At 34.0% G+C, this 13,207-nt stretch overlaps 1 protein-coding gene across 3 annotated transcripts in view; it reads left to right on the top strand.

Annotated features, from left to right (window-relative positions):
- LOC145242127 (synaptic vesicular amine transporter-like) overlaps positions 1-13,207 on the top strand; it is an 802,797-nt gene that overhangs the window by 670,797 nt on the left and 118,793 nt on the right. For all 3 annotated transcript variants that reach the window (XM_080105051.1, XM_080105049.1, XM_080105050.1), the window contains exon 12: positions 6,189-6,267. In XM_080105051.1, the coding sequence (XP_079961177.1) occupies positions 6,189-6,267 (79 nt within the window). The remainder of the gene's footprint in view (positions 1-6,188; positions 6,268-13,207) is intronic.

Below are 13,207 nucleotides of genomic sequence, written 5' to 3'. Positions count from 1 at the left end.
GTGCGGACCGTTTCAATCATATTAGATATCACCAGGCAATGACCTGAAATTGGATCTTCACTATCGCCCCGTCGGTAACCATGACAACCGTGTTCCCTCAGCTTCCATTTCTCTCTCCCCTACTGTCTTCACACCCCCTCTATATTATTATATTACCCCCCTCCTTACTACTTCCCGCAACCTTAAACTACCCTTTCAACGCTCCCTTTAAAACCCCTCCTCCTTCTCTTAACAGAAACCAGATCTTCGGAATCAACTTAAACCTATAAGAACTTTAATTTTTGCCCATCGTCACTCATGGCCAATTTTTTCTCCTCAAAATTTGAAAAGGTCTGGAACCTTTTTAGTTTTTGTACCTTAATTTTTCTTGCCTGATCATATCTAATATAATTGAAACGGTCTGCACATCGTAGCAAGATATGACTTTATTTACATAAAAATAATATATATATATATATATATATATATATATATATATATATATATATATATATATATATATATATATATATATATATAAATTGCTCTCTTATGATTGAGCACTATCAACGACCCTTGTTGAAATTCAATTATTTTCGATTTTTTGATATCTTCCCACCGGAAAGTTATATATATATATATATATATATATATATATATATATATATATATATATATATATAAATGAACTGTAAAATTGAAATACTTTCAGATTACAGCTATTACTGTAAAATTAAAGTCCATATAAATATTAATATAATATTTATAAAGCAATCTATGGATTAAAGAAATAACTTAAAATAATTTTATTCCTTGTCAAATAATAAATTTGTCGCAGTTTTAAAAAAAATTGCTTAATTTAATTCTAAATTTTCGCTTTATATACATATATATATACTAGCAGGCTGGCCGGAATTGCCCGGTCGTAAAATATGCTTAAATATGATATTTCGATTAATGCAGATTTCGTATTTATTATTATATCATATTGGATCCAATACATAGTAATGATTTAAAAAGTTTTTTTTTAATAACTCGTGCGCTACAACCGAGAATCGAAACCAAAACGTTTAGCTTACGATTTACTTTTTCCGTTGACATTAATGCCTGAGCTATGAAGACATGTTTGCTGCAAGGCTAAAAATTAAAACATGAACCAATACCTATAACATTACGCATGCGTATTCGTAATGCCGTAGTTCGACCTCACCTGGAAAATTCAGTATTTTAAATTTTCACAATCATGTAGAATATCTGCATGAATATAATTACACGTAATAGTTACCAAAATATGATCATCCTATAAGAAAACCTAAACAGAAAACTAGTAGGTAAATAATTGAAATGAATGCTTAAAAGAATATGCAAATTAGCTAGATCTTTTTCAGATGAATGCAATTCTACGTCCCATATATAACAAAATTGTATTTTCTTTCTAAATAAATAAAAAAAAAAGATTTTTAGTATCAATACACAATAAAAAAAAAATTATAGGAGTATAGATTTTTAATAAAATGATATCGATTCCTCACCTGCCTCTACAGTTTCAATAGGAAACTAACCGAACACATTCAACACAAATTTTTCACGATCAATTTTTACATCGTGTTTCACAAAACCATGCACACATTTAATCCCCGTTTAAAATTATTATATTTATTCCGAACAAAACGCCTCTCTTAAAAACTTATTGTCCTACAGAAAGTAGCAAACAGTTTCACTCTCTATACAAGAGTAAGATTTTCTAAGATCAGGTTATTCTGAGAATAGAGTCACCGATGAGGCGCTTCCTGAGGATATTCCGTTTTTCTGTTCTTGAATAATGATGGGATCCTTTTTGAATTTTTCCACTAAAAGTAATGCATTCTGATGGCAGTGCATTCTTGTAATATAAATAATCCAAATACCTATAGAATGCTATTGTACAACTTTATTCAGTATTAGATGGTTGATATGCCATAAATAAATCTATCGGGAGATTCTATATATGTTAATATACCTCTGTAATTATGCCTATCTTGGATACCTCTCTTTCTTTAGAGGGTGCCCCAATAAAATGTATACACTCTTTAAATAATCAAAAAATCAACATTTATTATAATAAAGAAAAGTCTTATGCCTCAAAATACAGTGAACAAATATAAAAACGAGTCAATTATCGAAAGTGTTCAATTTGGTGGCCATTGTTGTCCATACACAGCTAACAACACTCACTGATTGAATCCAAAATTTTGGAACTCCTGTCTTGCGAACTGCTTGCCGAACAGATTTTTAACGGATTGGTGAAGACTCTCAATGGCTCTTCTTGCTTTTGTGAGACTGGTTGATGATCGGTGTCTTCCATAGTTGTTCATATGAGCTCTTTTAACTGTTCATTTAACTGTTTCTTCTTACTCAAACTTATCTCACAAACAAATAATTGTGAGTCTTGTTGGTGCATCTAAAACGTCTTTGCACTTCACTTATATTCTTAGCCTTCCAATAGCAATTTTGAATGATTTTTTTCTTGTTTAGTCTTGTTTTAGCCATTATTCATGCATAAAAAACGAAATGTGTGTGTGTGTGTGTGTGTGTGTGTGTGTGTGTGTGTGTGTGTGTGTGTGCGCGCGCGCGTTTTCGTGTATGTCCAAGAAAGGCTTTTTTTTCCGAGAACCGATCGGTCGACTCACAACTTCTTAAAACTTTTTATATCGCTCCTAAATGATAATATCTACGAGTTAACAACCGGGGTCGCCTGTCTATTTAATTTGCTCGACTTTCAAAAGATAAATTTTTGTATAAAAAAAAAAGAAGCGAACAGACTCGCGGTAAATAAAACACTTCCCCGCACTCAAACTTGACGTCATTAACTCGTCAAAAACGGGCACCTGCCAAGTCGCACTTTTTTTTCACTCTTTATTATGTTCTAACTGCGCGTCAAGGCTTCGTTTTTTTTTTTAACAACCAACGATTTTTGTTTTCATTTACCCAAAAACACACACGCCTACAAACGCCCAGGCAACGCCGGGTACCCCCCCCTGCTAGTCTATAATATAAATCTCATCTGTCTGTTTAAATGTATGTATGTTTGTATGCCTGCCTAAAACTTTCGATAAAGGCAACGAATTTTCATGAGATCGGTATCATTTTGAAGCTGGACCCTTCGGACGACAAATATCGAAAAGTTGGCCAAAAACATTAATTCCTTCACCCTCAACTGGGCACTTTTCTATTCTACAGGGAGGGGTCGCTTTTTTCGCCGATATTTTCGAATGTCATCGCCTCTTTTCGATTGTCAAGCCTTAATTCAAACATTCGTCACTTCCGGTTTAACGATGGACGCACCCGGAAAGGCGTCACGTTTTTTTCCCCCGTTCTTTTCTTCCTTCACGGTACGGGTTCGAGTTTGCCTGCCTACTACCACTTTTTTTTTTTTTTTTTTTGCTCAACACACCTCCAAACACCCGGACAACACCGGGCATCTGGGCTAGTTTATAATAAATGTTGAAGTTATGTTCATTTAAAGAGTGCATACATTTTATTGGGACACCCTGTATATCTATCTTGAATACCTCTCTTACATACTTCTCTTATCATAATCATCTTGTATTCCACTCTTGCTATACATATTTTGCATACCTTTCTAATTATATCCATCCTGTAGACCTCTCTTACTATACATATCTTGCATACATCTCTTATTATACGCATCATATGCAAGACTATGTGATATACTTACACTTTCCACTCAAAACTTACAAAAAAGATCGTTTTGTAATAAAGATAAGAATATAAATGATCTCTCTTTATCCGAATCAGATCAATTGGATAACCTTGGCATCAATCCTCTGAACTTAAGCGATGGCAAATTATATGTGACTTGAACGTTTGTCAGTATTGCAAAGTTCAAAGTCTTGCCACAATCATACATTCTTTCCTTTCAGCAGATGGTTATCTCTGAACGTTTGATGTTTTTTTTTTTTAATAATCACAACGCCATGGGGAAAACGTGTGTCAATATTTTCTAGATTGTCATTTTTTTTTTTACACCTTTTGATTTGAAAAACGTGTATTGCCGCTTGGATGTATGGGGCTATTATTTCGGATCATGTCTAACAGGGAATTGTGGGGAGTTGAGTAGCAAGATATCTGTTTACATTATATTTAAACTTCGGCATGTCAGTATAGTCAGGGAAGCAAGAAACAGGGAGGGAATTCCAAAATCAATGGTGGAGGGTTAGGGTGTTGCTGCTTGTCGAGTTGGACGGGAGTATGTATGCCAAAGGGGCACAAATGCGAGGAGTTCATCAAAGCACATTCCATTGGAGTGCTTGTAAAACAAACACAGAATGCAACATTGTAGCGATGGGATAGAGGTTGGAGCTTGGCTGATAGTGCAGGACTTATTAGATTTGAGACTCTTTTTTGGATCTTGTCTAAGAGCGAGAGGTTGGCGGTAGATGCACCAGTCCAGATGTGCAAAAGGTGGCTTTTTTACAGGATGCTCTCAGTTGTGAGTAATTTTCTAGCACGGTAGAGAGTCCACTTACTTTGCAGCAGCCTTTACAATGTCCTCAATGTATTTGATCCAACTCATGGTCTCTGTGAATCTTAAGCAGAGTTGTTTGAACTTCAATACTCAGAAATTCCTAAAAGCTGTTTACATTTCGATAGCAAACAAATAAGTTTTATTTTTCTTATGCCATTATTCGTAATAAAAAAAGAATGAATATATGTTGAAGACAACATTATGAATTACCTATAACTTTTATTCTCTACATTGAATGTATTATAATCAAAGCGATCGATTATAAATATTACTCATGTTGGACATGGGAGAATCAAAATTACTACTACTGTTGTATAGTGCGATAGTGGAGACATGTTTAGCGGGGTGGGGGACTCATAACACGATAACGAGGATGACAATACTGAAGGAAACATAACAGTGAGAGTGTGATGTGAATTCATTATTGAATGAATGCGTAATACTGTTCTTTTACACAGAGGGGGAGAATAATTACTTAGGATGGAGGAGGGGACACGTTACTTGGGTTATACAAAGTTCCTATTAAGATGATTAACACATTACCTTCAATTGTTGAATGACGATGCGAAGACAAACAGTTACAAATATCGATGATGTTCTTTATTTCATTTGACCGGTCGAAATGATGACGTCAGGAATTCAAATTCGGGATGTACATAGTTTAATGTTCTTTCCTTCGCTTCCAACGGACCCTGACTCCAATTCTCTCTCTCTCTCTCTCTCTCTCTCTCTCTCTCTCTCTTTCTCTCTCTCTTTCTCTCTCTCTGACTAGCAGACTCAACTGTTCTGATTTAACTGCCGACTCTTCTAATCGGCTAATCATAGCTCCTATTATTGAGAATTCCCTTTTTGCTATGACGTCAGATGTGTGGTTCTAAAACGTGACCAACTCACGTGGCTCAGCAAACGTTCTCCAAACACACTTTTGACAACAAAGAATTCTCAACTAACCTATTTTTAATTCAGTTTTCATAAAAGAACGAACAATTAAATTCTTTTTACAATACAAACAATATCTAACTATTTCCAAAACAATCGCTAAATTCTAACATTTCAATTTCTGAATCTATTCTGAACCTTGCTTACAAGGTTCGATTCTCGGCTTATCCTAATCTCATTTTCCACTTATCTAATGTTCTTATTTTTCCTGTGACACTACTACTACTATGAGAGTTGTTCCAAAAGTAAAGCCTTCTACTTTTTCACTAAAAACGTTGAAGAACTACGAAGACGGGAGTGGTACCATAAAAACAAACGACCTTTTGTGCTTCAGAATTTGATTTTCTATATAGTGTAACCCCCGCCCCTCTGTTCAAGTTGCACTGTATCTTGTTTGGGGTGAAAACCAGTAAAACAAAAAAATAGAAATTATATATATATATGTGTGTGTGTGTGTGTGTGTGTGTGTGTGTGTGTATAAAGCTATGTAGATAAGGTAGATATTTCTGAAACTTTTAAATCATGAAATTCGCAGGTTGAATGAACATATTTTTAAAATGTGTGTTCCGAAAATTGAAACTCTACTGAAGAGTGTTGAAAACCAAGAGAGATAATTTGGTGGTCGAAAAGTAAAAACATTTCAAATTGTTTTCTTTTCGTTTTATTCATTTATTCCCCCCCCCCTTTCAAAAATGGAAAGAAATTTCTGGAAAATCTAATTGTTATATCGTTGATATTTCAGGTGTGGCCTTCTTACCCGCGAGTTTTTCCTATTTAATAGGAACAAATATATTTGGTCCACTCGCTCATAAGATGGGGAGGTAAGTTCACGTTTCATCTTTTTCGCGTTTGCTTTCTTATCTTTTTCTTCTTTTTGCAGTCTCTTTTTTTCTCTCTTTTTCACTTTCTTTGCTTTTCTTTTTCCTTTTATTGATATCCTTTTCTTTTGTTTCTTTTTTCTGTTTTTTATTTTCTTTTTCTCTTTTTTTCCTTTCTTTTACGTTTTTCTTTTCATCAGTCTTTCCCTTCTGTTATTTCTCTTATTTTCCTTTCTTTTTTCTTTCTTATCTATTTGCATGTGTGTGTGTGTGTGGGGGGGTCTACTTTTTCTCTTCCTTTTCTCTTCTTTTTCTCTTTCTATCGATCTTTTTCTACTTTTTCTCTTTTCTCTTCCTTTCGAAAAATGTGACCAATGAAAAAGGAAAGAGAAAAAGTTCCCTTTTCTTTTTCATTGGTCACTTTTTTTCTATCTTTGCTTTCTTTTTTTTTCACCTTTTTTTTCTATTTCTAGTTTTCAGTCTCTTTTCACTCTTTTCTTTCCTTTTATCTCTTTTTTTTTTACTATTTAGTGGCCTTTCTCTTCTCTTTATTACATTTCTTTTTTTTCTTCTCTTTTTTTCGGTTCTTTTCTTTCTTTTTTCTATTATATTTTTTAATCAATCTTTTTTTTCTCTTAGTTCCTTTGCTTCTTTTCCCCTTTTCTTTGTTGTTAATGTAATTTTTCTTTTTTCTTAATCTTTTTTTCTTTCTTTTTTTTCTTTCTTCATTTGCTTCCTTTAGTTGTTTCTTTCTTCTTAATATTCTAAATAACGTTGAAATACTTCCTGATGATAATCACGGAGATTAAAAGCATTCAAAACGGACACCCACCTTCAATCTTTATTCCTGTGCCAGAGTTCCTTCTGGAATGCAGCAGATAAATTTTCGCCACATAAAATATAAGGCCAAAGCATATTATAGTTTTGAGGTACTTGCACAACTAAGGCTTGAATGTCTAGTCAACACTACTATTTATTCAATACTTGAAGGAAATATATATATATCATCATCATCATGCAGTCCGTCAGTCTTGACGATGACCAGTCGGGGCCTCAGTGTTTTATCCTTCGGTGTTGGCATAGTCTTCTTTCTGTGTGAAACATCCGGTCACAAGCACTGCATATTTGGGTGCCGGGATTGTGTCGTCTATAGTGTCTCAGCTCTAACCACTGTGACACGGGTCCTTGCGGCTGACGGAACAAGAGCGTGCTACTCTCGTGAAGTAAATAAAAGGTTCCGTTCGAAATTCGGTCCAAATTCCAGAGTTCGACAGAAACATTCCTGAGTTCAACAAGATACACCTGAAGAAGGTCGGAGGTTACATTGACCGAAACGTTGTGAAAATGACGCTCAAGATGAGAACTGGTTCAATGAATCCAAATAATACAAATGACTTCTCTCCCTTAAATTGACTTACATTGAGGGTTCGCCATTTTAAAACAAAAAAAAATCAGAACATAACTGTGGATGTTTTTTGTTAAACTATATCTAACGTATCTTCTACGGGATCATTTTTCATACTTTTCGAAATTCATATAAATTTCGACATGACACGTAAGTACGTAATAATGTTTTAACCTGAAATGTATTGGTTTAAAATATCGCCAATCTTCACAAACACCAAAAGCGTTTTTTTTTCTATAAATAAAATAGCATATATTTGAAGATTTTTTTTTCTAAGAATACCATTATATTTGTTCCATTACTTCGAGAGTTCCATAGAATAGTGATGCTGTCTTCAATAATTGTCGTCTTTGACATCAATCATACCGATCCCAGATTGAAGATTTAAATCCAATATAAACAGAGCCTTGCGAAAGATTACAGACGGCCATTGACGTTATTCCAAGTATGGCGAAGGAAAATGCCATGACAGGTGGGGACGCTGTAATTGGGCCGGGGAAGAGGAGTAGAGTTCTGGTCTTAAAGCAAAGACATCTTTCTTTACTCCTCAATTCGGCCTTCGAACGAACGGATGTCGGTGCGGAAACGAGGCTGTACAAACTCATGAATATTCAACCGTGTCCTTTTGACAGTGACAACTCGAAAAAACAAAAAATCGGAATACTGGGGGAAATATTTTTCAAGAACGGAAAAAAAAAAAGAAAAACGAGCAAACAAAGTAGGAACCAGAAAAAATAACTTTTTCAAGAGTGAGAAAGATAATCTAAGAATTTAGTAAAATTGCAAAATAATAATAATAATAAAAATAATAATAAATGAATAAATAAAAAGAAAACGGTGAGAAAAATGGAGCCAATGAAAATAGACTTGAACAATGAAGGAAATCTATATGCGCAACGATTGGACAAGGAGGAATAAGTAAAAAAAAAAAAAAAAATAAATTTTTATGAATTGAATGAAGAGGTGGGGTAAGAAAAAAGAAAAGATAAAAGAAAAAACTGGGAAATCAGAAATCAAAATCAAAATAACGAAAAACGAAATGACGCAAATAAGAAAGTAAAATGAATGAACGGAAATAAAAAAAAAATGATGCAATATGGAGGATAAGAAATTACGAGAAATTAAGAAAGCAAAAAAAAAAATGTTAATGAGAAATGAAGCCATGTTGAGAAATTATGCAAAATGAAGAAAACAATGACGAAAATGAAAAAAAAAAATAGCGAAAAATAAAGAAAGGACGATAAATAAAGAGAGAAAGAAATGCTGAAAAATTACAAGAAATTAAATAATTGCATCATTTGTATTCTCCGGACTACTGTTCTCATCTTAGGTGTTATTTTCCACACGTTTCGGTCGATTTAACCTCCGACCTTCTTCACGTGTATCTTATCGAATTGTGAAATCATTCTGTTGAACTCTGGAATGATTGGACAAGGGGAATTAGGTAAAAAAAAAAAAAAAAAAAAAATTATTTCAGTGAATTGAATGAAGGGCGGTGGGGGCAAGAAAAGAAAAGAGAAGATAACCAGAAACAACAGAAAAAATGACGCAAAGAAAAATGAATGAACAGAAAAAATGGTGAGATGGGAAGACGAAAAATGACGAAAAATTAAAAATAAATTTAAAAAATGAGAAATTAAGAGAAACGATGAGAAATATGCAAGAAGAGAAAAAGAAATGCTGAGAAATTACGAGAAATTAAATAAGTGTAATATTTGGATAATTCGGACTGCTGTTCTCATCTTGAGTGCTATTTTCACAACGTTTCGGTCGATGTAACCACCAACCTTCTTCAGGTGTATCTTGTCAAACTCGGGAATCTGCACGGAATTTTAAACGAATGTAAGATGGTAGTGTAGTAATCGTTAATGGTGTAGATTGGGTAGAATTTGGATTATTTAAGGGCACGGCTCACCAAGAACTTGTTTACATTGGACTTGAAGGCTACCATATTGTAATCAACCGGAAAGCAGGCCAATGGAAGAGTGTTTCACAGGCGGGCTGTGCTAAGAAAGAAGATTTGTTCCTGAAATCTGCATTTAGATTTAGGCACAGATAGAGAGTGGCGGAAATTGTTGATAATGGTTGTAGCTAGTTAAGTGTTTTTGTGAAAGTTTAGCGAGGGGGGGATAGATTGTAGCTCAGACAAGCACTTGTCATGAAAATAACGATAGAGCTGAGACAGGCTCGCAACGTCTCCTCTGTGGAAAATTTTTTTTTTAGATTCTTACATCAAGTTGTTTCATGCCATGTCTGAAGTGATTTCCATAAAAATATTATAATAATAATAAACAAAACGATTGCATATATATATATATATATATATATATATATATATATATATATATATACACATATATATATAAAGCTGAATGTCTGTGTGTGTATGTATGTGTGTCTGGTCACGAATAGGCTCCTATATCGTTGACTATTTTAAAAAACTGACTACATATAATGATAGAAGATGTATCGAGACACAAGAATGGGTATGTTTGATCTGGCAGAACAGTAGTTCATTAAAATTGTGGGGTCTGCGTTCGCGCCTGGTCCACAAAGTATGGAAATAAAAAATTTAAAAAACGTTTACAAGTGTTTTTGATATAAATGTACATAATAATACTTTGATAAGTATGTTTTAACTCAAATAGGGATGGTATAATAAAATTGTGGGGTCTGCATTCGCGCCTGGCCTCCATAGAATGGAAATATGCACAAACTTTAATAAAGACTTTTCATATCTATCTGTGTGAGTATACTTTGATAATTATGTTTCAGTTTGAAGAAATATGGTATAATAAAATTATGGGGTGTTCGTTCGCGCCTGACCTCCATAGAATGGAAATATGTCACAAAGTTTAACAAGGTTTTTTAATATAGATCCACAGAATATTGTGATAAGTGTTTCAGTGTGAACATGTATGGTATAATAAATTATGGGGTTTATCTATTTTATTTTTACTTTCATCATATTTTGCTTTGGTTTTGATACCCTTAACTTCGAAGCTATCTCATTACAACCCTTCCTTTTCATAACCTATCATACTTTCATAAATCAGAGTCCATTTTCTGTAGGCTATTTTTGAACCCAGTCAATGACGGGTACTTTTGCTAGTATATATATATATATATATATATATATATATATATATATATATATATATGTTTCATTTTTTTATTACCGTTTTATCTGTTCAGTTACATATGTTTCGGTTGCCGGACCATCTTTATGATCCAGTAGCCTCGTCAGACCTTACAGAAATGGCTATTATATATATATGCATGAGAAAGTTGGAAAATCAAACTATAAATGAATCGCACAGACTATGAAGTTTTAAGGCATCATTTATAAAATACATATGCAAAATAAGTATAGCCTTAGTGTGTTAAGTTTTCCTATCAGCATATATAGTGCATTTTAAAAATATTTTGTTATATATATATATATATATATATATATATATATAAAGTGAAAGTGTATGTATCTGTGTGTTTGTGTACATTTCCATACGCAATAACTCTGTCAATTTTTAGTCTACAGACTCGAAATTTGATATACAGGTTACTGAGATTTGGGAAAATCATCCGTTTTTGGCCAGAAATTTGGCGATTAAGAGGTCAAAGTTCAACAATTTGACTTTTGAGAACTCTACCAAACTCCTCCGACAATTTTGGGTCTACGCACTTGAAATTTTAGATATAGGTTCCTTGGACATGGATCTAACTTAATAACTTGATTTGAGCCCAAAACAATAAATTTTAAGATGTCATAATAGGGGTCAAAGTTTTAAAAAATTTTACCTCTGTGGTCTCTTCCAAGTTACTCAGACAATTTCTGGTCTAAATATTTGAAATTTTACATAACGGGGATTCAGAGATAGGGCAAGCGTTTTCATAAGTTTAGGTCGAAAATTTATAGTTACCAATATATAAATGTATGTATGTTTGCATGTCTGCCTAAAACTTGTGACAGAAGCGACGAATTTTACCAAGATCAGTATCGTTTTAAAGTTCGACCGTTCATACGACAAATATCGAAAAATTGGCTAAAAAAATTAATATCTTCACCTTCAACTAGTCACTTTTCTACAGGGAAGAGTCACTTTTTTGACCGAATATTTTTTAAAGTTATCCTCTCCTTTAGATTGTGCAGCCTTAATTTTAAAAAATGTCACTTCCGGTTCTTTTCCTCCTTCGTGGTATGGATTCGAGTCTGCCTTCCTACTACTACTTTTTTGTTTTTTGCTTTTTTTTTTTTTTTGTTCAACAGACACATCCAAACACCCGGGCAACGCCGGTCTGAAATGCTAGTATATCTATAAAAGTGAACGTGTCTGTATGCCTGTGTGTGTGTCTGTTTGTCTGTGTACATTTTCCTAAGCAATAACACTATTAATTTTCAGTCTACAGACTCGAAATTTGATATACAGGGTACTGAGATTTGGGAAAATCAATGTGACGGTTTTCGGCCAGAAATTTGGCTGTTAAGGGGTCAAAGTTAAAAAAAATAGCTCTTTCTATTTTTTTGCTCAGCATACACCTCCAAACACCCGGGCAACGCCGGGCTAAAATGCTAGCATATCTATAAAAGTGAAAATGTGTGTGTGTGTGTGTGTGTGTGTGTGTGTGTGTGTGTGTGTGTGTGTGTGTGTGTGTGTGCATTTCCCTACCAAATGACTCTGTCAATTTTCAGTATACAGACTCAAGATTTGTCTGTCTGTGTATGTTTCCCTATGCAATAACTTTGTCAATTTTTAGTCTAAAGACTCGAAATTTGATATACAGGGTACTGAGATTTGGGAAAATCTTTTTAATTGGTTTTCGGCCAGAAACTTAACTGTTAAGGGGTCAAAGTGCAACGATTTGACTTTTGAGAACTGTACCAAACTCCTCCGACAATTTTGGGTCTAAACACTTGAAATTTTACATATATATTCCTTGGACATAGATCTAACTTAATAACTTGATTTGAGCCCAAAATAATAAATGTTAAGGGGTCATAATAGGGGTCAAAGTTAAAAAACATTTGACCACTGCGGTCTCTTCCAAATTACTCAGACAATTTCTGGTCTAAATATTTGAAATTTTACATAAAGGGTATTCAGAGATAGCGTAAGCTTTTTCATCGGTTTGGGTCAAAATTTTCAGTTACCAATATATAAATCTTTGTATGTATGTTTGCATGTGTGCCTAAAACTTTCGACAAAGGCGACGGATTTTACCAAGATCAGTATCGTTTTAAAGTTCGACCTTTCATACGACAAATATCGAAAAATTGGCTAAAAACATTAATATCTTTACCTTCAACTAGGCATTTTTCTATGGGGCAGGGGGGGGGCGCTTTTTTCGCCGATATTTTTTAAAGTTATCCTCTCCTTTCGATTGTCTAGCCTTAATTTAAACATGAGTCACTTCAGGTTTGGCGGTGGTCGTAACCGCAAAGACGACAGGTTTCCCCCCGCCCCTTTCCTCCTTCGCGGTACGGGTTCGAGTCCACCTTCCTACTACCACTTTTTTTTTTTTTATTGCTCAACATCCACA

This window comes from Euprymna scolopes, chromosome 21 (assembly GCF_053919585.1).
Source record: "Euprymna scolopes isolate OS-2025 chromosome 21, ASM5391958v1, whole genome shotgun sequence".
NCBI classification, from domain to species: domain Eukaryota; kingdom Metazoa; phylum Mollusca; class Cephalopoda; order Sepiida; family Sepiolidae; genus Euprymna; species Euprymna scolopes.
This window is presented reverse-complemented; position numbering and strand designations above follow the sequence as displayed.